The sequence below is a fragment of the Dermochelys coriacea genome, chromosome 7, assembly GCF_009764565.3.
Source record: "Dermochelys coriacea isolate rDerCor1 chromosome 7, rDerCor1.pri.v4, whole genome shotgun sequence".
In the NCBI taxonomy this organism is placed as follows: Eukaryota; Metazoa; Chordata; order Testudines; family Dermochelyidae; genus Dermochelys; species Dermochelys coriacea.
In genome coordinates this window covers 57,428,777-57,453,830 of record NC_050074.1, presented here as the reverse complement: position 1 = coordinate 57,453,830, position 25,054 = coordinate 57,428,777, and the positions used below count along the sequence as shown (strand labels likewise).

At 43.6% G+C, this 25,054-nt stretch overlaps 1 protein-coding gene across 1 annotated transcript in view; it reads left to right on the top strand.

Annotated features, from left to right (window-relative positions):
- The window catches only part of LOC119858359 (E3 ubiquitin-protein ligase MARCHF8), a 202,200-nt gene extending 177,146 nt beyond the window's left edge, over nucleotides 1-25,054 (top strand). The window contains exons 9-17 of the mRNA XM_043519087.1: nucleotides 13,219-13,331; nucleotides 14,859-15,021; nucleotides 15,494-15,643; nucleotides 17,961-18,121; nucleotides 18,991-19,167; nucleotides 20,419-20,560; nucleotides 22,660-22,847; nucleotides 23,483-23,624; nucleotides 24,455-25,054. Coding sequence (XP_043375022.1) covers nucleotides 13,219-13,331; nucleotides 14,859-15,021; nucleotides 15,494-15,643; nucleotides 17,961-18,121; nucleotides 18,991-19,167; nucleotides 20,419-20,560; nucleotides 22,660-22,847; nucleotides 23,483-23,624; nucleotides 24,455-24,636 — 1,418 coding nt within the window. The 3' untranslated portion in view covers nucleotides 24,637-25,054. The remainder of the gene's footprint in view (nucleotides 1-13,218; nucleotides 13,332-14,858; nucleotides 15,022-15,493; nucleotides 15,644-17,960; nucleotides 18,122-18,990; nucleotides 19,168-20,418; nucleotides 20,561-22,659; nucleotides 22,848-23,482; nucleotides 23,625-24,454) is intronic.

Here is a 25,054-nt window from a genome sequence, read left to right as displayed (position 1 = left end):
TGGCTCCACCCACTCCCCACCCTCCTGCTGTTGGGGTGGACAGTGCTGGGTGTGCAGCCCTTTCTCACATCCTTGCTGTGATGTGGGAAGCTCTAAACTGGCTGTGCATGGGGGTAGAGTTTTGCTCCCTTACACGACTGCATTGGGCTGGATCACAGTCTGCTCCAAAGTGGGCTCTGGATCCAGATTCTCCTAAAGTTAAGGGATGTTGAGACCCAGTTTCCTGGTTTGGTCCATTGTAGAGAATGGGCCTAGCCATGAAAGGAAGCCATGGATGTGAATGCTTCCCTCCTCCCCACCCCAAGTTCAGGTGTGTTTGGAACTGTGAATCTGGTTCAGATCCATCTCTAGTATTCTGATACACTGAGGGTCAAATACAAAAGCAAAGATATTGCTGGCTGGATTTTCACAGCATTCGCCTAGTTATGCAAAATAATTTTTTAAAGGAGAATTTTTATTTTGTGATTTATTATTATTATTATTATTATTATTTTATTACTATTTAGTTTGAAATATTGCAACATCTGTGTATTCCAATGAAGAACTGAAAACTAGAAAGCACTTGTCTTTGTATAGAAGATAATTGTTAAAAATTGAAGCTGATCTTGTATTTAGATAAAATGTTTGTACATAGGTAATTGTATGCTGTTAATCAACTTTACACTGGCATGTGTTGTATAGTTTATACAAGACACTTCACAATTCTGCAGAATTTTTTTAGTTACTTAGTAAATTTCTAGTAACTTAAATGTATAGTTTTGTATCCTTTTCTGTATGTTCATCTCTTTCTCAGTATTACCACTTGCAGAATTATTATTAGTTTCTTAAACTGTAATTGGTTATTTGTGCTGTGATACGCAGGGTTATTGACTGCAGCAATAAAGCATTTCTATAAAAAGTAATTGGCAGAAAATTACTTTTTTGCAAAGAAACGAGAGGCCCAGTCCTCAGAAACATTGAGCTTTCCAGAGGTGACTTGATCGTGGACTGCAGGTACCTTCACATGGAAAAAAAATCTGATCTAAGTGGCTTCTCTTTAATTTAGCAGACAGACATATACAAGATCCAACGGCAGGAGGTTGATATCAGAAAAATTCAATATTGAACAAGGAAAGTAATTAACCATTGGAACAACTGGATGGATTCTCTATCACATTCAGAAGATATGCTCGTGTTCAACCACTGACTTAAAAAAAGGTCAGACTAGATGATCATAATGGACTTGTCTTCCGTTAACAATCTTTTTTGATCTTCGTGAGGGGGCACTGAGATATTCTGTACCTTTCAAGTTTGGCCCAGAGTTTTCACATGGATTTTTTCTGTAGGACATTTTTTTTGTTCAGCAGAGCAGGAGGAGACCCTTGCCATCAGTCTCTTGCAAAGAAAAGCTGATTGTGTGGTTATGCAGCAGATGAGCATTATGCCCTGCCATTAAGACCTTGGAAGCATGCTGAACAAGAAGAATTTTCAAGCAGTCTTCTCTGAGGTCCTGCCTGTCCCACAAGTGAAAGAAGGCAGAAGATCTTGTATGTGAACCTCTGTGGGCTGTATAGTTTGGATGGCCTCCACTTCATAGAAGGGGGATCAATATCAGGGACAGGCTGGCTGGAGTAGTCAGGAGTGAATTAAACTCATAGCAAAAGGGGGGGGAGGGAATATGAGCAGTCAACACAAAATTGAGATTTGAGAACAAAATTGATCAAGAAACCAAAGGACACAAAGAGAAGAAATTCTTGAGTTGTCTGTAGGGAAGTGCTAGGAGCCTGGGTAGCAAACAAGAGTAATTGGAATTGCTCATTTATGAGCATAAATTTGAGTCAGTTGGTATTACTGGACCCTAGTAGGATAATTTGCACAATTGGAATATTAAAATCAATGGTTATAACCTATTTAGGAAGGATCAAGTGGGCAAAAGGGGAGGGGGAGTAGCATTCTATGTTTATTATTAATAATAATAATAATAATTAATAAAAAAGGCATTACCTGTTTCCAAATCAGAAGAAAATGATCTTGAAGGCTTATGGATCAGTGTCCTAACAGAGAAAGCACAAGATGGGGTATTAATTGATGTCTGCTACAGCCCACCAAATCACACTAGGGAGCAGGATGACCACCTATTTATGCATCTATCCACAACACAGGATAAAAAGCTACATGATCATTGGAGGACTTCAATTGGAGTGACGTATGTTTGAAGTCCAAGGCTGCCAGTACTAAAACTTACTTGGAATTTCTAAATATTAGAGATGGCAATTTCCTAATTCACAAAGTGTTGCAACCAACCTGGGGGGTATTCTTTATCTTAAGAGATGAAGAACAGACCACAGAACTACGAAGTAATGATAGCTCATGATTTGATCCCATTTATAATCTGCAAGCAGAAGAAAGTCCAGACCAGTAATATATATACTTGGTGTTTTAATAGGGCCAATTTCACAATGCTGATAACGATGAGACAAATCAGAGGGAAGGAAGAATTACATCATAAAAATGTGAATGATAATTGGGGGGAATTATTTAAGAATACCTTTCTAGATGCCCAAAAAGCCACAATCCAGGAAGAAGGCTGTACTGGTTAAAAAGCCAACATGGTTCTCTCTCTCTCTCTCTTTCTCTCTCCCCCTCTCCCATTTTATGGAAGTTAGGTATTGTAGAATATTCATTAGGAAAGCCAAGGGATACAAGGAAAAATCTATGGCCAGCAGAGTTCAGGACAATAAGAAGCTGAGGAACTTGCTGGACTGTTAATATTGATTTTCAATAAGTCTTTGAGTACTGAGGAAGTTCCAGAAGACCTGAAGAAAATTAATTTTGTGCCAATTAATAAAAAAAGTAAACGGGCTGACCCAGGTAATTACAGACCTGTCAGCCTGACATTGATCCTAGGCCAGATAGTGGAGCATGTAGTCAATTAGTTAATTTTATCATCCATTTATCATTGTGTTATGTGGTGTCAATGGTCAATTCATATGCTATTTCATGTATAATCAATGTATGCTAAATAGATTCAGGTACTAGGTCATAGGCTTAAGAACACCTGACGTGAGTGGGTTGCCTAGGGATAACCCTACGCCAGCAAGGTCACAAAATTAATGCAAAGGATGTGCCAATAGATAATGTTACAAAAAACTAGATTGCAATAGACTGCAAGGTACAGTCCAAGATCACGAGACACCTGATGGAGAGGCCTGTCCTGACCGTAGGGTGCATGTTGTGTGTAGGTGCTAATGAAACTAAGAGGAACTAAGAGCAACCTATGAAAAATGAGGGACCCCAATATTCATGGGGTATAGAAGAACAGATAAGGAAAAGAAAATTGAAACTCTCATGCATATGCATAAGGTGTTAGATGTGGTCATAATACAATATAAAAAGAGGTTCCCTGGTTGGGTAAAAGTGACCCATGGAAGGACCCCAATGGAAGACCCATGGGAAACCCCAGTAGGAACCCTTCCTCTATCAATGATCATCTATTGAGAGGTCCATCGGACCCTAGAATATCTTTGAGAAAGTGAGAATGTCTATGGTCTTAGTCATTGCATGTGTTTTTGTAGGATGTATCTATGCATGGGTAATTGTAACTTTACTTAGTGCTTTAATGTGGTGCAGACAACTGTACTCATGATTGTCTGTGGTCCCTATCTGTGGGACACTGTATGTTCCCTAAGTCTCCAAATTTGAGAAACACATCAGAGGTAGTGTGCACTCTGATGAGCTTGAAACTGTAGCAACAGGAGCTGAACCCATGGTGGTTTAATACAAAATTACTAAATTCACTTTAAATAAATAAAAAGCCCACAAGCAACTGATACAGGACTCAATTATTAAAGAGTAAAAGGAGAGTAATATAATTAATGTGTATCAATGTGGGTTATGTAGAATTGATCCTGTCAAACCAACTTCATGTGATGAGATTAAAAGATTGATTGATAAAGGTAATAGCGTTGATGTAATATACTTAATGTTAAGGCGTTCAAACAGAAATTAATTCAGGGAAGTCCTTATGGCCCGTGTTATGCAGGAGGCCAGATTAGATCATCATAATGGTCCATTCTTGCCTTGGAATTCATGAATCTATGAATAAAATGCTGGGTGAATTCAGTTATAATTTCTACCATTGTGTGTCTCTTGTGGAAAGCTTTTCACAATGAACACACCTTTTGTAAGACTGATGTCTGCCTTGGGTATGGATATTCTTCTCTCGGTAAATTAAAACTGAAGTTGATAATTCCCCAAATCAGAAAGAGAATTCTGTTTAATGCATTACTAGAAATGGCTCAAAGGGAATTTAATGAAGTGTAGGTGAATCAAGTTAGGTTTATCATATGCCTCCTGAAGAGCTGGTAAATGGGCTGAGGAAAGTGGTAAACAGACCCTCTATCTCTAGCTCTCTGACATGGCTGTGCACGGAGTGGAACCTCAATTACAGCATGGATTATCGGACAGATACACAAATCTTGGCTTTAGATACTATTGCCATCTACAGCTCCCCACTTGGCTGCCACTTAATGCTGTCAGTGCTTAAATTCATTCGGGGCTTCAATTTTTGCTCTAAAAGTCCCCTATGTGCCCAAGTCTCTGCCTCTGGGTATACACACTCCTGCCTAACTCATGCCTATGTCCCAGCGTGTTCCTCAAATGAGATGAGGTTAGGCATGTCCCTGCTTATCTTCCTGTGGAGCCCAATCCAGTAGGTGTGCTCAGAGCAAGCTGAGCACAAACCAGCTGGAGGAGAAGGAGGCTGCCTTGTAACTGGTATCCTAGGCTAAGGTACTCCCCTGCAATGTGGGGTCAGGCATGGTAACTAATGGAGTCCTAGTGAAATTATTTTTCTTGCACATTGTGACTGGACTGAGGTTAATGTGCAGGATGCCGTGGTAAATCCACGCAACAGGCAAACAGAGTAACGACAGTGTACGTTGTGATGGGTTGGATCACAGAAACCCCCTTAGGACTGCCAACTGATGTGCCAAGTCTACTTCTGCCCCTGCTTTCCTTGCCAGCTTGGGACTTCAGAACCCTGCCTTGTTGTGCCAGACACGCCTGTTTCAAACACAGACCCAGGTCTAAACAACATCCCACAAACTGCAGGCTTAACTGAAAACAGCTTAAGAAGTGTTCCTGTCTCCAACGCTCAGATGCCCACTCCCGATGGGGTCCAAACCCCAAATAAATCCTTTTTACCCTGTATAAAGCTTATACAGGGTAAACTCATAAATTGTTCACCCTGTATAACACTGATAGAAAGATATGCACAGCTGCTTGCCTCCCCCCCCCGGCCCCCTCCAGGTATTAATGTATATTCTGGGTTAATTAATAAGTATAAAGTTACTTTACTAAATACAAAAAGTAGGATTTGAGTGGTTTGAAGTAATAACAAACAGAACAAAGTATATTTCCAAACGAAATAAAATAAAACATTCAGGTATATACCTAATACAGTAAGAAAGTGATTACACATGAAATCTCACCCTTAGAAATGTTCCAGTAAGCTTCTTTTACAGACCAGCCTCCTTCTAGTCTGGGTCCAGCAATCACTCCAACCCCTGTGGTTATTGTCTTTTGTTCCAGTCTCTTTCAGGTATCCTTTGGGGGTGGAGAGGCTATATCTGAGCCATCTGAAGACAAAATGGAGGGGTCTCCCAGGGGCTTAATTAGACTTTTTCTTGTGGGTGGAAACCCCCTCCTCTCTCCTATGCAAAATCCAGCTCCAAGATGGAGTTTTGGAGTCACATGGGCAAGTCATATGTCCATGCGTGACTGAGTTCCTTACCAGCCAAGCCACATTCCTGGGAAAGCTCAGATGTGGATTGGTGTCTCCAAGTTCATTGTTAGCTTAAATGTTTCTTGATTGGGCAGTTACTGAGAATAGTCTTTTCTCAGGAAGCTGACCAACTGCTTCACTGAGGCTAATTAAATTAAACAAGTACATAGCCAATATTCATAACTTAGAATACAAAATTGATACATGCATACAAATAGGATAAATATATTCAGTAGATCATAACCTTTACAGAGATATGTTACATGGCATATGTAGCATAAAACATATTCCAGTTATGTCATATATACATTCATAAGCATATTCCCCTAAAGCATTATGAGGTGCAACGTCACATACATATAATGTGCTCACCCAAGAAGAACATCAGTACAATGAAGTTTGAGATCAAGTTGAATCTTTGAATCCACAATGTTTGGGTTGACTTGAAATTAGGCAAACGGCATCTGAGCCTCCCTCCTTTCATTCCTGTTCACCTCCCTTTTCCAGGTGGTATTACCCGCAATGGAGCACACCTATTTCTGCTTTCGATCTACTGCCAGTGACCCTTCTCCTGGAGTCAGGCAGCTTAGGCACCTAAGCTGTTTCCTGCAAAAACGGCTTAGGCTCCTGCCTACCTCCACCCAAAGCACCACTGAGAAGGGGAGAGGAGGGAAAGGCCTGATGAAGCCCCCAGCCTGCTACCCCCAGTGATGGGGCATTTGGAGGTAAGAGAAGCATGGCAGGGTAGGGCTGCAGCATGCAGTACTGGGGAGATCCTAGTGTGATGCAGAGGATGGGCTGGGGAGGTGCAGAGGCTCTCTTTCTCCCATAGGTGCTGAAACTAGGGGTGCAGGGGGTGCTGCAGAATCCCCTGGCTTGAAGTGGTTTCCATCCTATACAGGGTTTATAGTTTGGTTCAATGGCTCTCAGCACCACCACTATAAAAATGGTTCCAACACCCCTGCTCTCTCCTTCCGTATGTTGGTTTGTTACTGAGGCCTTCACCAGATCTCTGGAGGCTGGGCTAATGATTGCATGATGGGCAGTGATTGAACGATGGTTGGATACTTGATGGTGGTTGGATGATGAGTAGTGATTGTCTGAGCCTGGCATCTCCCTGGGCCCTGGCAGTACTGAGCCACATCCCCAGCACTGTGAGACTGCACAGAGGGGGAAGCACTGCAGGAGCCAAGCAAAGAGGGAGCGGAGCTGCATCACCAGCCGAGAGGCGGGGAATGTACCAGCTGCCTCCCAAATGCAATGGATGATGGGTCTGAACCCAAATCCGTCCCAGCCCCTCCCCCCAGCAGGGGCAGAATTAATTGCTGGGCAGGGGCAAGGCAGAAGTGGGGTGAGTGCTCCTGCCGCGAGGGCCAAAATCACCTCATCCCAACACTGATTGTGATGGTCACACACAGACTGGGGAGGGATAGGGGCAATTCAACAATCAATAGACAGACAGAAAACCCACCCCACAGAATAAACTGTTGGAAAAATCTCATGAGTTTTAGTGTCAATCTCGGGGGTTTTGGGTGTCTGACTCACGGTGTTTAATCTCTTGAGGTTGGCAGTCTAAGATGGCTGCCAGAGTCCTCTGACCCCATTGCCAGCATGCTGCAGGTTGGGTTGGGGGCGGGGACAGAAGGAGCTAGACCAGTGGTTTTCAAACTTTTTTTTATTGGTGACCCCTTTCACACAGCAGCCTTTGACTGTGCTCCCCAACCCCATAAATGAAAAGCAGGAGAGGGGGTAATTTAGTGGGGGCTCAGGGCTATCAGCCACATGGGGCTGACAGCTCGTGACCCCCATGTAACCATCTTGTGACCCCTGTGAGCGGTCATGACCCCCAGTTTGAGAACCCCTGAACTAGACAGTAGAAACCCATGCTTGGGACAGTAGAGAGATTTCTGCATGGAGCGAGCTGCTGAAGCAGTCCAGTGGACCAATGAGAAGCCGGGCTGCACAGCCCCCAGACTCCACTTCCTTCCCTGGGCCTGAGGAAGAGCTCTGTGTAGCTCGAAAGCTTGTACCTTCTACCAATAAAAGCTGATCTCACCCACCTATCAGGTGAACCAGCAATGAGAGTACTACACTTTCAAGATTATTCCCATGACATGGTTGCAATGAAGGCTGCTTTTAACCAAGCAAACAATTGGCCAGAAAGATGGACTTGAAATATTTTATTAAATACCCAGCAATGCTCCATGTTAAGAATGGCAAGAAGATGGTGTCAATTAGTTCCCTTCAAACAGAAAAATACCTCAAAAATCTGCACACTTACCTCACAAGAGGGGATCCCTATGGAATGATCCAACCATATGGAATTTATGTACTGCTCTCTGAGATCTGATATGGCTGCTCTAAAGATGTTGATGGTGCGAGTTGATACTTATATGATAGTTGCTTTTGTTTTCTTTTCTTTTTTTTGTCTTTCATTGGGGTTGAAGGCTTAAAGGGCTATTTTCAATTTATTTTCTATTGCCTTAACTATTTATTTCCTATTGCCTTAACTCTCCTGCCTGACCAAGAAAGTCCATCATCAACACCAGATGGACCATAGTGGAACATCAGAGGACATGAGACTAAAAATATCTGACAAGGAGAAACTGTATCTTTATGCCACTTGGACTCTGAGGGGTAAAGATTACTAAACACAAGCAAATGATCCCCAGTGCTTAGCCTGGGTTAGCCCTAAGAGACATATAGAGCTTCCTTATTATACAAACTTCTATTACTTTGAAACTTAAGACTACTGTAACTCGTGTGTATGTTTACCAGCTTTAACCTTGTATATAACTCTCATTTTCTTTTCCTAGCTAATAAATCTTTAGATCATTTATTATTGGATTGGCTGCAAATATTGACTTTGGTGTGAGATCAAAGGTGCAGCTGACCCAGGGTAACTAACTGGTCCTTGGGGACCAGGAGTAACCTGAATACTGTTGTGAGGGACCATCTATCACAAAGGCAACCTTACCTAGGTGACCATATAGATTGGCATACCCCAAAGGACTGTCTGTGACAGTCATGGTTAGGCTGTTACAGTGCCTGAGGAGTTTCTACTTGGTTGATGATGAAATCTAAGTAGAGAACTCTGTCAATTTGGGATTTCTGCTCTAGTTCTTAACAGCCTGCCCTGAGGTTGGTACTCACACTCTTGAGCTACTTGCAGGACAGCTTGACAGCCCCTAATTGGGTATTCTATCTGCTACCCAAGATCCATAAACCTGGAAATCCTGGACGCCCCATCATCTCAGGCATTGGCACCCTGACAGCAGGATTGTCTGGCTATGTAGACTCCCTCCTCAGGCCCTTCATTACCAGCACTCCCAGTTATCTTCGAGATACCACTGACTTCCTGAGGAAACTACAGTCCATTGGTGATCTTCCTAAAAATACCATCCTAGCCACTATGGATGTAGAAGCCCTCTACACCAACATTCCACACAAAGATGGGCTACAAGCCGTCAGGAACAGTATCCCCGATAATGTCACGGCTGACCTGGTGGCTGAACTTTGTGACTTTGTCCTGACCCATAACTATTTCACATTTGGTGACAATGTATACCTTCAAATCAGCGGCACTGCGATGGGTACCCGCATGGCCCCACAGTATGCCAACATTTTTATGGCTGACTTAGAACAACGCTTCCTCAGCTCTCGTCCCCTAATGCCCCTACTCTACTTGCGCTACATTGATGACATCTTCATCATCTGGACCCATGGAAAAGAAGCTCTTGAGGAATTCCACCATGATTTCAACAATTTCCATCCCACCATCAACCTCAGCCTGGATCAGTCCACACAAGATATCCACTTCCTGGACACTACGGTGCTAATAAGCGATGGTCACATAAACACCACCCTATATCGGAAACCTACTGACCGCTATTCCTACCTACATGCCTCTAGCTTTCATCCAGATCATACCACTCGATCCATTGTCTACAGCCAAGCGCTACGATATAACCGCATTTGCTCCAACCCCTCAGACAGAGACAAACACCTACAAGATCTCTATCATGCATTCCTTCAACAACAATACCCACCTGCTGAAGTGAAGAAACAGATTGACAGAGCCAGAAGAGTACCCAGAAGTCACCTACTACAGGACAGGCCCAACAAAGAAAACAACAGAACGCCATTAGCCATCACCTTCAGCCCCCAACTAAAACCTCTCCAACGCATCATCAAGGATCTACAACCTATCCTGAAGGACGAACCATCACTCTCACAGATCTTGGGAGACAGACCAGTCCTTGCTTACAGACAGCCCCCCAATCTGAAGCAAATACTCACCAGCAACCACACACCACACAACAGAACCACTAACCCAGGAACCTATCCTTGCAACAAAGCCCGTTGCCAACTCTGTCCACATAGCTATTCAGGGGACACCATCATAGGGCCTAATCACATCAGCCACACTATCAGAGGCTCGTTCATCTGCGCATCTACCAATGTGATATATGCCATCATGTGCCAGCAATGCCCCTTTGCCATGTACATTGGCCAAACTGGACAGTCTCTACGTAAAAGAATGAATGGACACAAATCAGACGTCAAGAATTATAACATTCAAAAACCAGTTGGAGAACACTTCAATCTCTCTGGTCACTCGATCACAGACCTAAGAGTGGCTATACTTCAACAAAAAAGCTTCAAAAACAGACTCCAACGAGAGACTGCTGAATTGGAATTAATTTGCAAACTGGATACAATTAACTTAGGCTTGAATAGAGACTGGGAATGGATGAGTCATTACACAAAGTAAAACTATTTCCCCATGGTATTTCTTCCTCCCACCCCACCCCCCACTGTTCCTCTGATATTCTTGTTAACTGCTGGAATTAGCCTACCTTGCTTGTCACCATGAAAGGTTTTCCTCCTTTCCCCCCCCTGCTGCTGGTGATGGCTTATCTTAAGTGATCACTCTCCTTACAGTGTGTATGATAAACCCATTGTTTCATGTTCTCTGTGTGTGTGTATATAAATCTCTCCTCTGTTTTTTCCACCAAATGCATCCGATGAAGTGAGCTGTAGCTCACGAAAGCTTATGCTCTAATAAATTTGTTAGTCTCTAAGGTGCCACAAGTACTCCTTTTCTTTTTGCAAATACAGACTAACACGGCTGCTACTCTGAAACCTGTAATTGACAATGATAAGTTTAAACCATGTATAGATCTTCAGCAGCAATTTCGCTTGTCCTGCTCTGGAGCATGGAAAGATCTCCAGTTAAAACATTTACTTACAAATGCATTTGGATTGAATGCCTTGGGAGCTCCAGAACCTCCAAGTTTTTTGTTATTTTGGAGGAAACTTCCTGGATTTACTTGGCTAGTGGTATCCTTTTATGATTTTCTGGCCCCAAAATCTCTGCCAACGATTGATAATTTGAGAGTTGCTTGGAATAGATATTTGGATACATGACAATCCAATCCAATGGAATACAATTGTATCTAATGTTAAAAAAGCAACTATAGACCTGAGACTACAGCTTATTCACCAAAAGTCCTTTTTTTGAATATACTGGTCCCCAAATAGGCTAATGGTAACGTCCCTCACAAACGCTGACCGCTGTTGGAAATGTAACTCCCTTGGTGTTCACTCATATGTTTTGGGAGTCCCACTGTATCAAATATTTCTGGTAAGAGGTGGGCCAAAGGATCAATTTGATATTGGATGCTAACTTGGAGCCCTCCTCCTTAAGTTTCATTCTTGAATATATTCCTGATACCTGGTGTGGTTCCAATGTGTAGCTTTGGTTGCTAAAAATTAATCCGGCAAAAATGGAAAGATTAATCCTAGCCAAATATTGGTGTCTGACTCGGTGATATGGTAGACCTCGCAGCTAACGAATGACTGGCTTGTGGCAGAAACAGAATGCCTGAAAAATTCAAAGCAATTTGGGCTGACTTTTTACAGGTCTGTGATTAACAAAGATATATTGTTTCCCCTCCCCTCCCCTCCCTTTATTGTAACCATCTTTATTTGCGATGTGTATTATGATGAATCTAGTATGTTGATTTACAAATAACTGAAGGGTTAACCATCAAGGAGAGAGTGCAGCTCTTGATTAACCATGAGAAGAAATACAGCCCAGTAAAATTTTGGCTGAATCTCATGCAACAATTCTGAAAAAACGGTGGAATTGTATCCCAAGGGAAGTCCCTTCATTTGGGACAGTAAAAGCTGCGCAGAGAAGGCCCTCATCAGGCCATCCCGGTTATATTATGGCATTTCAGACAGAGCCTCCATTGACCTAAGCCACAGGTGAATAGTGAGGGAGGAAGGCGGGACTCTTGTGTTACCAGGGCCCAGACCACCTCGGCCTTTAGAGGCCAAAACCAGCCCCTTGAATTCCTGGGAGAAGGGTTTCTCTCAAGTTCTGTCCACCACTGGAGTCACCCCACCCTCCTCTGCACTCAACATAACCATGGTGGGCACATCTGAACACCCAGCCAGCTAGAGTAGGGGTGAATTTCACCCAGGAGAGATTACTTAGCAAATTAAAGTAGCTCTCACTGATGGAGACCCAGAAAAGACAGTGATAGTGGGAAAATGTCTCCCACAGAGCTGGGGTTAACTGGGCGGGGGTGTGTGTCTCACATCCAGTGCTCTGGTGGACTCACCTTTCCGTGGCTGCTGCTGCAGACCCTGTGGCAATACTGGGCTTTATTCTCTCTGTCCTGGGCTGCAAGGGGTGCTGTGAGGCTGCTCCTGGCCCTTCCCCAGGAAAAGGACCCTGGTGGTGACAGCTCCTGCCCCTCCTTCTGGCAGTTGCAGGTTCCTTCACCTGGCCACCTAGCACCTGTCTCAGGCAGTGACACATTAGATTCTTCGGTCTTCACACCTGTGCCTCAGGTTATCCAGTGGGCAGAGGGGTGGGGGGACAACAAGGGGAAAGGCCAGCTCATAGAGGGGCTGGCAGGGAAGAGGGGAGGTGCGAACCAGCCCAGTTTATCTCAACTGTATACTGTTCATCCAGCCTTAGTCTAAAGCCCATATAACAGCATGAAAGGCAATCACCACTGTATGTATGTAGTGTTCCAGCTGGCACCAAGCCTCTCGGGGACGGGTACAACAGTCATATGACATGATTTCATGGAAGTTTGGGCAGCCTTAGAGGGATTCACTTTATGATTTATTTTTGTGCTCTGTCAGCGAGTACACAAGGGGCAAACACAGACTATCAGCAAACAAAGATTCAAAGGAGTTATCCAGTAAGCTTTTTTAGACCATACTTAATGTTGTTGACCCGGAAGAACTGAGACCCTATTGGCTAATTGCTTGCACTTGCAATTGTACTTTTGCACCATACAATGTATAAAAGCTGAAGTACAAAGTAACCCCCTGCCAGAACCTGGAATAATTGCTACACTCTGCAATGGAACCTCTGGAAGCAACAAGTGTTTTCCTGGTGATTTGTATCTTTTCCCTTCTTTTCCTTTCAACATGGAGAAAGGTGTCTGGAAGTGGGAAGCTGCCACCTGGTCCTGTTGCTTTTCCCATCATAGGGAACATGCTGCAGTTGAATATAAAGAACTTGCCCCAAGCTGTACGTGAGGTAAGGGGGCTTTCTCCTTATCCAGGGCTTTGGCTCAGGTGGGTTTTAAACAGAGTGTGGGGAAAGAGAACTCTCAAATTTCTGGGGTTTGCACAGTGGCTCAACTCCTCATGTTTAAGGCTGAATATTTTTTCCACGGAAATATTTAATCTTGAATGCCAGATACAACCTGCTCCTGCCAATGTGTTGTTTTTATGATAATGTATCTTATTCACAGGTAAATCAGAATATGCCTTCTCAGTTGTGCTGCAGCCTGTACAGGTTATCCTGCGATGGGGAGTGTGGTCTGGTGGGTTAAGCAGGAAACTGGCAGACAGTAGGCTTGGGTTCTGGTCCCAGCTCTGCAATTGATTCCATGTGGGTGCCTGGGGAAACCACTGAAGTTATTTGTTTCCCACTTGTAAAACTGATCTAATGATACTTGCCTTCTTCGCAGAACAAGGGTAAGACCTACACTCTTGTATTCTGTCAAGTTAACATAGTCATTGGGCTACAGAGAGAATGAGACTAACTCTGTATCCTAGTGGTTAGGTCGCTCACCCAGGATGTGGGAGACCCAAATTTCTTTCCCAATGACTATTCAGTTATTTATACGCAATGGAACGGCTTCAATGGGAAAGACAGAGAGCCCCTCTCCAGAATGACCCACAGCGTGGAGGTTTAGAGCACTCTCCAAAGAGAGGAGAGAGTCAGTTTCAGATCCCTTCTTTACATCAGGTATGCGGGGGAATTAAACCCAGCTCTCCCACATCCTGGGTGAGTACCATTCCCACTAAGTTGTGGTTCTCAAACCATGTGGCGGACCTCACAAGGGAGGCATGGGAATGGGTCAAAGGAGGTGTGAGTTGGGTGGGGTTTTTTTTGTTTTGTTTTTTAAAGAGTTCTGGCTGTCAATCTTGGGTGGCTGGGCTCATGCCAAAGGGCCCTGCACACCCTGGAGGCAAGGATAAAGGGGACGGACAGAACTCTGCCACTGGGTCTGACAGCCAGAGCTCTGCCACCAGGGCTTGGGGTCTCCTTCCTGCCCCCCTGACAATCCTTCACTGGGAAGAGGTGGGGTTCGGGCTGTTGGCTCTGGGGTGACAGTAGCAGCACAGAAGTAAGGGTGCCAATGTGGCGCTAAGTCTTATGGACTATATTGGTGAATGTGACTTCACATTGCCACCCTTACTTCTGTGCTGCTGCTGGCGTGGTGCTGCCTTCAGATCTGGGTACCGAGCCAGCAGCTTCTGCTGCTCTGCTCTGCCTTCAGAGCTGGGGGGTGGTATATGTACTTGTGGGGTGGGGGTGGCCATAAATGACTACAAACACCAAGAAGGGGGCCGTGATCAAGAACCACTGGCCTGGAGGGTTAGCTGGGGGTTTTGAGGATCAACATTTTTCATCTAGGTGCTTATATCCCTTATTGAGTGTAATCCTTAGTGGCAGGAGAGCTCTTTCATCAGTTTATAATTAGATCCACTCTCATTCTTATTCTTAATTGGATTTAGTAAAAACGTATTGGTCCTTTGTGTTAATCTTTTACAGCTCAGTGCAAAGTACGGCCCGGTTTTCACAATATGCTTAGGCTCACAGCGGGTTGTGGTGCTGTATGGACTGGAGGCTCTGAAGGAAGCTCTGATTGATCAAGGGGATGAGTTCAGTGGAAGAGGAAAACTGGCACTGGCTGACAAGATTGCCAAAGGAGCAGGTACATTTCTAACAACTTCAGCATGTAGCTCTGATGTTCTCTGTATGTGGAGAACATGACTGAGAAGACAGTTGGTGTTTCATTTATCCTGTTTGTTGAAAGATATACACTTAGGTGGCTAAAGTTACTTTCTTATTTTTACATGGTACCAGTATATGTACTTTGCAGTAATTACTGTGACGGTTTACACTGTGTTAGAGAACAAAATACAGCCATTGCGCATGGCAATCAATGGAATTATTTTTCTTGTTCATAATTGCTATAAAGAGCAATTAGAGTAATGTGTGGGATTTTGAGTTACATACACAAAAAATGTAATGCAGTGTCTCCAGTAGAACACACATACAATAATGTTTTCCTTGACGTTGAACCGTTCAATGACCCATGTTTCCCTAGGTTAGAAATTTAGCAAATTGAGTCTTCCCCCCACCCCAACCCAACTCCCCTTTCATTCCTGTCCTCCCTTTTCCAGGCATTATTTTCAGCAATGGGGAGCGGTGGAAGCAGCTTCGCCGATTTGCCCTCACCACGCTCAGAAACTTTGGGATGGGGAAGAAAAGCATTGAGGAACGGATCCAGGAGGAAGCCTGTTTTCTGGTGGAAAGGCTCAGAAACACACACGGTGGGGAATTGCTGCTTGTAATTCAGAAACTGAGGAGTTACCTAAAGACTCTTGTCTTCCTTTATTTTGTGATCTTAACTTTGGTTCAAACACCTTATAACTCAAATCATTAGCTGCACATATAACAACCTGTGTTAATGTAAAGGAAAAATATGTGAGAAAAGTTCCCGGGATGACCTTTCCTGGCTGTTATTTCCCATGTTTTCTACTCTCTGATCTGTGGCCAATGGGCAAATGGAAAATGTTTGTCCAGAGTAGGCAGAAGCTAACACAGTGAACCATGTTAGAGTGGATTAGTTTGTCTTCCATGTGTTGGGCTAATAAGACACTCAGGCCTACAGCTTGCTTATTCTGATTTTCTTCTCTGCTAGGTGTCTGATACAAGTCTGTCTCCTACATTGCATGGGGATGGCCTCCCGAGTAAATCGCTGTGTAAATTTACAGTATTTTCTACGTGACGATTGTTATTTTATTATTTATTTATGTTCCAGTGGTTTCTAGAGGTCCCAGCTAAGACTGGGGCTCCTTTGCCTATGGGTTGTGCTAACAAACAGTTGGAGACAGTCCTTGCCCCAAGCAACGTACATATTAAATACACACAAAGAAGAAAAAATGAAAAAAGGAAGAATTATTTTCTCTCTCTTTTAGACATGGGGAACGGAGATACAGAGAAATTAAGTGACTTGCTCAAGGTCACACCTGGAAGTTTGTGGCAGAGCTGGGAATTGTATCCAGATTTCCTGAGACCCAGTCCACTGCCTTAACCACAAGACCATCCCACCTCTTGCAATATACAGTGCAACATTAAAGGCTAAAATGAAGTTGACTGTCCATCTCGGTGAATTGTGTGTATGAGAGGAGAATGCATGGAGAACCTTCCCCACCTGTGATACAGAAACAAGAGACAGCTACCTTACTGCTGTTGTCACTTGTGTATCCTGAACCAAGGGCAGCTGCTCCTGTAGATAATGACCCAAAAGAAATCTGCCTGGGTGAGGGCCATGAGCAGGAGACTGCTGTGAGGCGAGAATACGCTGCATGGAAAAAATGCTGCTTCTGGATGTTCTCCCTGTGCAATATGGTCTCAGGTCAGAGAGGTCAAGTCTTGTAGACAATTTCCTTGAATATTGTATAGGTCCTGCTGCATTACAGGAGTTTGTGATGATGCTACAAGCAATGGCTCAGGCAGAATCCTCTGAATGCAGGATCCTGTTCTGAATGTGATAATGTCTGTCAGGCCTGTGTAAAGAGCCCACGGCAGACAGGCAGGCCTCACTCGGAGCGGGACTGATGGTCTCTGGTCAGACCAGAGTGACTCAGGCAGAGAGCAGCAAAGGAGACAGTGTGAAAACTGATTTCCAGCAAAATGGTGATAATTATTTAATATAAATGTACAGAGATACAGGGAAGTCCTAGGTGGAGAATGAGGGAAATATCTGTGTTATTTTTCATAAATACCTTGTGCACCTCAGTTTACCTGTGTGATATTATCCTGCCTGACTGTACAGAATTAAGTAAAAGGAGGCTGAAAGGGGACACCAAGAGGAAATGAAATAATGACAAAGATAAGTATGATCAGAGAGAATGCCACTGGTAATAATGGAGAAGCTGTTAATTTGAGAACACCCCCAGCTTAGCTTCAGTTAATTGGCAAAGTATTGTCTTCCTGGACAGAAACTAGCATCCAGCAGGGATACTAAAACCTTAGAGATTCTCACCGAAGCAGGAAGGGAGTTGAGTGAGATGGAGGTAACTGGGCTGAATGGAACTTACCAAAGCTTGCAAGGAGAGATTGTTTAGGTAAAAAGAATGTGTGTAGAAGCCTTTATTGTTTCTAGTGTTTGCTCTGTGTGCTGCATACCTTTTGAGTGGATAAATAACACTTTTTGTTTTGGAGATTGTTGTTTGTTTTTTGAGTCACTTTGATCACCCACTGGTCACAGGTCCCTGGAGGGAAAGGGCTCACAGGTGCCCAGCACAGAGCAGCCTGTCATGCTAATATAGTTGGGAATTAGTGAGTCTGCTGCTCAGATATCCAGTCCAAGGGTGGCTAGACTGCGGGGTTCCTCCCATTCAGAGTGGGGCAGGAACTCAGCCAGTCACCTGAGGCAGGCTCTGAAGAGGGACTGAAAGGGGTCTAAAGCCCAGCTCACCCTGGAACTGTGATACCAGAACTCACCCTCCCCAATGAATATTAGGGACTCCACTCTCGGTCTGGGGCCAGGACATCCAGAACTTCCCAATAACATCAATGGATGTGATGTTGTGGGTGAAAATACTGAATTAAAAATTGGACTCTGGTTTGGTTTTGTTGCAGAGCGACCCTTTGACCCCATCATCCCTCTCACCCATGCTGTCTCCAACATCATCTGCTCCATTGTCTTTGGGAACCGGTTTGACTATGAAGATCAGAAGTTTCTGACATTCATTCATCTCACAGAGGAAAACAATAAACTCTTCCGCTCTTTCCTGGGACAGGTGTGTTCAGTGTTTTTTTTCCACTCTTCTCCTTTGTAATGGGGGAAGGGATAGATCTTTCTTTCTTTCACTGTTACTTTTCCTTAAATAATTATTTCGTTCCCATAATGTTCCTGTTCTCCTCATAAGGCTGCAGCTATTACCAATCCCAGCCTCAAACTTGTTTCTAAGGATTATTTAAATTCCCACACAAATCACTTCATTTGCACAGAATTACGTTTGCTCAAGGACATTCCCTTTCAACACTATTGGTAAAAATCAAGGAAACTGCCAGTTAAAACATTAGCATCCAAATCATTGCAATTCACATGCCATAGTATATTCGCAATGGGATACCTGAATGTGGTCACATTCCTTACCTGCAAAGCAAACTTCTTTTCATTTCTAGTACACAGCCATCCACACATCCCATTGCTGAAAATCTCACCAAATGTACAACGGTCGAACTCAGTCAAAATCAATGGAGTTCCAGCAGCAGAGAATTTGGCTCCTTGACTCCAACCTGAGGAAGACTAAGATATCTTTGACGTTTTTTTTTTTCTGCCTATGAAAATCTGTAGTCTGAGTTAGGTTTGGGAACCTGAGTGTGATTTTCAAGAACAGCACGTTTGTATTGGTGATGCTTTTTTGTTGGAAATAATGGAGATTATTGTAGCGAATAGAACTGAGTGTCACTGCAGTTTCTGTGAGGAATATGTGTGTATTGAGCAGAATGAGTTAGTGAAGCATGAGAAGTTCTTTAGAATGTATTTGCACTGGAACGTGCCACAAAAGTATTGTATTGTGCTGCTGTAACTGAGTCAATTGGGTCAATTGATTATTTGGTAATCCAGATAAACGAAGATGTGCTTTTCCTTCCATCATTCTAGCTGTACAATTTTTTCCCAACTCTCATGGATTATATACCTGGGCCTCACCAGAAGTTAGTTAAAAATTCAGAGAAGTTTAGAAGATTTGTTCTGGAGAGAGTGAAGATGCACAAAGAGTCTTTGGATCTCAGCTGCCCTCGAGACTTCATCGATGCTTTCCTCATCAAAATGGAACAGGTATGTGAGGGCAGCCGCCCTTCTCCTTTGCTGTGGAGTGCATTATACATATTGTGGGTATTTATCACTCTCTGTACAAGACCCAAAGGCAGACCTGGTCTCTGCCCCTGGGATTTACATTCTAAAAGGCAAGCCCTGCTCACCTCATTTGTGTGAGTAGTGCCAGTGATGCCAGTGGGACTACACCAGGGAATAAGACAAATCTAAGGATATGTGCACACTGCAATGAAAGACCCACAGCACAGCCATGGCTGGCCCAGGTCAGCTGACGGGCTTGCAGTGCTCAGGCTGAAGGGTTATAAAATTGCAGTGTAGATGTTGGTGTTTGGACTGCAGCCCAAGCTCTGGGATTCTTCCTTCTTTGTGGGCTTCAGAGCCTGGGCGGCAGCCCTAGCCCATATGTCTACACTGTAATATTATATCCCCTCAACCCGATCCCCACGAGCCCGAGTCCGCTGACCCAGGCCAGCCGTGGGTCTTTTATTGCAGTGTATACATGTCTTAAAAGGACAGAGCACCCAAAGCAGGTATCAACAGCATTTGGCAATGTATAGACTGGTTCTGTTTGAGGTTAGCCATTGAAAAGGTTTTATTTACAAGGTAGGCAGAAGCACTTTTATTGGTATGTTAGCATCAGTGGGATTAGTAGAAAGAAAGTAGTTTCTAATGGCTTCCTATGCAGACACCCACAGACCTAAGCTATTACCAGCTTCTTTGGAAACCCCACCTGCTAATCTCCTGCAATATTTTACAACAATAGCCTATTAGATGTTCTACCACTGCACCTGTCGGTCAGCAGGTAGCCAGGCATCTGCATTTTCAGTGGGGATCTCACTTTCTTTGGAGCATCAGACTCAGTCCTTCTGGCTCCAAGGCTAAGAATTGGTTAGAAACATTTGGTTTCCTTTCTGGTTCAAAGTTTTCAAGGGCATTATTGCTGCCCATGCAAACAAAATATGAAAGCAAAGGGAATCAACAACAGTTAAAAATACAGATGAAAACTAACCAGGTAAAAGTAATGCTCCAATTCTCTTCTAATAGAAAAGGCCATATATTTCCACAGCAATGACCCAAAACACCCCAGCAGTGCTACTGCAATCTCCAGGGCTGTGGCCCATTTTCTTTAAGAATTTTTATAAAAATGCCGAGTAGGTCGCAGAACAGGTAGAAGATGGGAGACTTTGGGCTTTGTATGAATGGGTCCCACACTTACAGTCAATGATCAAACAACTATAACAAGTCTCTCTGCAGGAACGACAGAACGGCCAGTCAGAATTCAACACTGATAACTTGGTAAGAAGCACATTGGATTTATTCTTTGCTGGAACAGGGACATCCAGTACCACCCTGAGACATGGACTCCTGATTCTTCTGAAATACCCAGAAATAGAAGGTACCCCACAGATGCACACAATTTTAAGTTTTGGAGAGATGAGGGGATTACATGGCTCAAGAGATGTCTAATGGATACAGACCCCTGCCCCTTAAGTCACCAGATCAAATCTGGCTTGGGCTGGACGTAACCCACATTAGCACTGTGTGCAAGATGTTCACTGGTTTATGTGAAACTGAGAGGTGTTTGGGGATTGGTGTGTTACTTCAATTTCCATAGACAGGTGTCCACATTTGAAAAGCACCGTCACAACTGGCATTACTCCACCTCCTCGGGGCGGTCTCAGCACAGGGTCCTCTGCCTGAGTAAGACATTGTGACTGGATTCCTTTCTCACCTACAGTCCAAGTTAAGGCTCCTGGGCTGGGGGAAAGTGTATGTGTTTGTGCGGGAGAAACCTGTGCTGCCACTGACAAGAAGGTGCCTGGTCTATGGGTAACAGGAGCCTTCACATTCCAATGCTGTCAGATGCCCCCCTCTGTGATGGGATTCCCACCGTACAACCTGGAACTGGGGTATCATTGTTCCCCCCTTAACATTCCAGCCTGGGCTGTCTTTCAGAATGCTTTTCTAGTGACAAGCAGCAAACCCCTTCATGAGCTGTTATCACTGAGTACAACAGCATGTGGAGCCCCACACTCAGTTAAATTACATGAATGCTCCCTGACCCTTTCATGAATCACACAGAGAAAGGCACCAGCAAATCTCCCAAGCCCCCAGCCTTGCACCTCAGAGCTGTAGCATCTTGCTGTGGTCAGAAGCCCGACCAGTGTAAGTTCGTTACCCAGTCCAGCCCTCCCTCGATGTGGAGAGGACATGCACTAGCCTTTGTAAACTGAGCTGAGATTTCCCAAGCACTTTAGCCAAAATACACTGTTTTAGGTAAAATATAAAAGAGCTTTATTAACTACAGAAAGATAGATTTTAAGTGATTATAAGTGGTAGGCACAAAAGGTCAGAGAGAGTTACCAAAGAAAACAAAAGGTAAGCACGCAATCTAAATCCTGAACCTCATTAGACTATTCAGTGTTTGGATCAAGCTATTGTTCTCACCCCACTGGATGTTGCAGGTAGGTTACAATCCTTAACACATAGGCTTCCCCTTTAAGCCTGGGACCAGTCTCCTCAGTTTAAGGCTTGGTCTTCCCAGCATTGTTCTTGCTTCCAGTGTAGATGCAGGAGGAGAAAGGCAAAAGAATGAAGCCACTGTCCCCTATTTTATATCTGCAGTCCATGTACCTGGAAAACACTAGCTCAGATATGTCCTGGTGGGCTTTGCTGAGTCACAGAGTGGAGCAATCCCCCATTGTGTGATGCTCGTGCAGCTCTCTTACAGCACTGTAAATACCTTGTTCAAAAGCCCCTCGCTGATTAATGGTAGTTTAACACCCTCCTGGGAGTGGATCCCCTCCTTTGTTGTCACTGGAGAACTGGCAGTTGCCAACTCTCAAGTGTACAACAAATTTCAGTAACAACCATAGAGCAAAATCTCCTAACTTCATACTCATTAATGATGTACATATTTGGACAGAACAGTGGGTTTCAGCAGATCGTGACCTTTCATATAATATCTTACATGGCACGCTGTGTATGAAATGTATCATAATCATATGACAGGAGTGGATATGGGGGTTCCAGGGTGCTGCTTTGAGATACAGAGTGCCACACCCTCCCCTCAAATAAAGGCAAGTGTTAGAGATTTATCAACACCCAGCTAATATCCAGTGCTAATTCCAATCTCATGGGCTTCCTCCAAGGTCATGTGGATGATTGACTTTGATGGGGGAAATTTTAGGCCTCAATCTCTTGTGTAGCAGTTAGTTATATGCTCTGGTGATAATGCCACACTGTGTTCTTTCAGAACACAACCAGGCATGAGCCATATCACTGCCCTAATAATTACATTATTGGCAGTTTATCCTAGATACCATGTACAATAGTTTCAGTAACCCAAAACTAACTGTTATATTGTTATAACTTGTTATATTCCCAACATGTATCTGCTGAGGCGTGTATATTTCTGACTGTGTGAGAATGGGGGAAAAATTATGGGAATCATGTTCTTTAGTTTTGTTGTTAACCTCGTTCATTTGATGACAGCGAAAGTTCATGAAGAGATTGACCGTGTGATTGGCCGAAGCCGAAGCCCCTGCATGGCGGACCGAAGCCAGATGCCCTACACAGATGCTGTGTTACATGAAGTGCAGAGAATCATTAACCTTGTCCCAATGGGTGTCCCACACACAGTGACCAGAGACACTCATTTCAGACAATATGTTATCCCCAAGGTTAGTTCTCAACATTTCAAGCAGGCTGTGCAAATCTTTCCCTCTTTTTGGAGCCTCTTTTGGGAGGTCAGTTTCTGAGCTGGTTTCATCTCTCCACCAAGATTTAGTCCTGCTGACGTGTTAATGTGCACCACAACTCACAGTCACCATGTTCTAGGTTGCTAATTGAGTTACACTGGGAGTTGTATAGGACTTTTTAGCTTTAATAAAATGATAAAAATAATAATACATTTTATTTCTTATAAATGGTGATGTGGAAACTATTGGTGCAATGACTAAATTATGAAGACAAGGGAATGTCAAATGCTTCCAAACAGCAGCTGAGAGATGCACCTAACACTTCTGGATCTTAACCAGACTTTTCCAAATCTCTTAGATGTAGAAATCGGGCTGGCAATCTAATACGAGGAGCCTTTCTCATGAGATTCCAGGATCTTCTTGTTGAAGGTGGGCTCCCATTTGGTGAGGTTCCCTTTTCTCATGGAATTTTAATATTTCTGGTTCTGGCTCCAGGGGATGCAGGAAAATGAAGGAAAGAAGAACATGTCCCACTGCCCAGCCCAGTGAATTCTGGAGGCTTCTCTGTTTTGGACAGTGTCCACTTTAACTCTCTTTATCTGTGTTTGCTAATTCAGGGCACCACTATATTCCCTGTCCTGCAATCAGTCCTACATGACAGCAAAGAATTTCCAAAGCCAGAGCAATTTAACCCGGGACATTTCTTGAATGAAAATGGTGCCTTTAAGAAGAGTGACTTCTTCATGCCTTTTTCTGCAGGTAAAAAAAGTCATGTTTGTTTCAGGTCCCAGACCATTCTCTCTTAACTTTGTCTTGAGTATACAAAGAGTTCTCAAACTGTAGTATGCAGAGACTTTTCAGGCCGTTCATGAAGCAGAGCCTCTCACAACAGTGAATCATCTGTTGGTCTCCAGTGTCTTTTTTAACTTACTGAACATGCACTACTCTCCGCTCTGCCTGACAACTTCACAACTTCCTTTGTCTGTCTGTGTCAGCCTGCAGTGGAAAAATTGTGATTGAATGTGCATGCAAAAGTAAAATTGAAGGGAGTAACATGCAACAGGGCAGAAATCGTCTGCATAGACACCTGGAGAGAGATCAGTAGGGGCTGCTTAACTTCTCAACTTTACTCCAATCAATGAAGATCCTGTCACTCTGTTAAAAAACCCTGTTTGCTGTTCTCCATCCTACTACTCAGTATGCCTGCACCTCGCTATCTGTTAATTCCACCTTCCACTCAAGAACCACTGTGTCATTCCCCCCATAAACATATTAACTGACTTGGGACCTGCATTAACTCTTCCTCAAACCCCATATCTGCCCACCTGTCTCCACATATTTGTATTTAAAAAGCTACTTACTCTATGGAACTCAGTCTTTAAAATGATCTGTGAGTGGCTTCTTAAGACCCCAAATGCTTTCATACCTTCCCAAACTCTGGGAGACTGCCGTTATCCTCCATGTCATTACTTGGAATCACTCTGTGCATCTAACTTTAATCCGGAGGTTTAGTTTCATTGTAACAGTATTTAACATATGTTGCAAAGAAAGATCTCCTGCATCTCCTCAACATTCCTTTTTCATTGCAGGGAAACGGATTTGCTTGGGAGAGGGTCTGGCTCGGATGGAGATATTTTTGTTACTGACAACGATTTTGCAGAATTTTACCTTGAAATCTCTCGTTGAACCCAAGGACGTTGATATAACTCCAGTGACGAGTTTTGTGTCAAATGCACCAAAACCATACCAGCTCTGTGTTTTGCCTCGATAAAGACTATGAAAAGCCACCTCAATGACCTTGAATGAATTTGGTTGTCTCTGGTCCTGGATTCATTAATACAGAAATGAACTCCTTGTGTTGTAACAGAGACAGATAAATAACCCAGCTTTGTAAGTAACTGGGACTTAATAAAATTAAGTGTAATACCAGAAATAAATATATAATGGCCCCCAGCCAGGTATAGTAACCCTGCAGTGTTCTCAGATGTGACCAGTTTTGACAAAAGCAGGGTAAGCTTTCAGTTCATTTGTGTGGTAGTTCATTTCCGGTGTAGCATTTTGGAAGCTTAGCTTGGCATGTGCCAGCTCCTGTACAATACATTGAGGTGGCTGCAGACTTTTTTTTATCCCCCAGACCTCATCTTGTCTTACAAATAAATATGCTGTAATTGAAACAGGCTGAAAAAGAA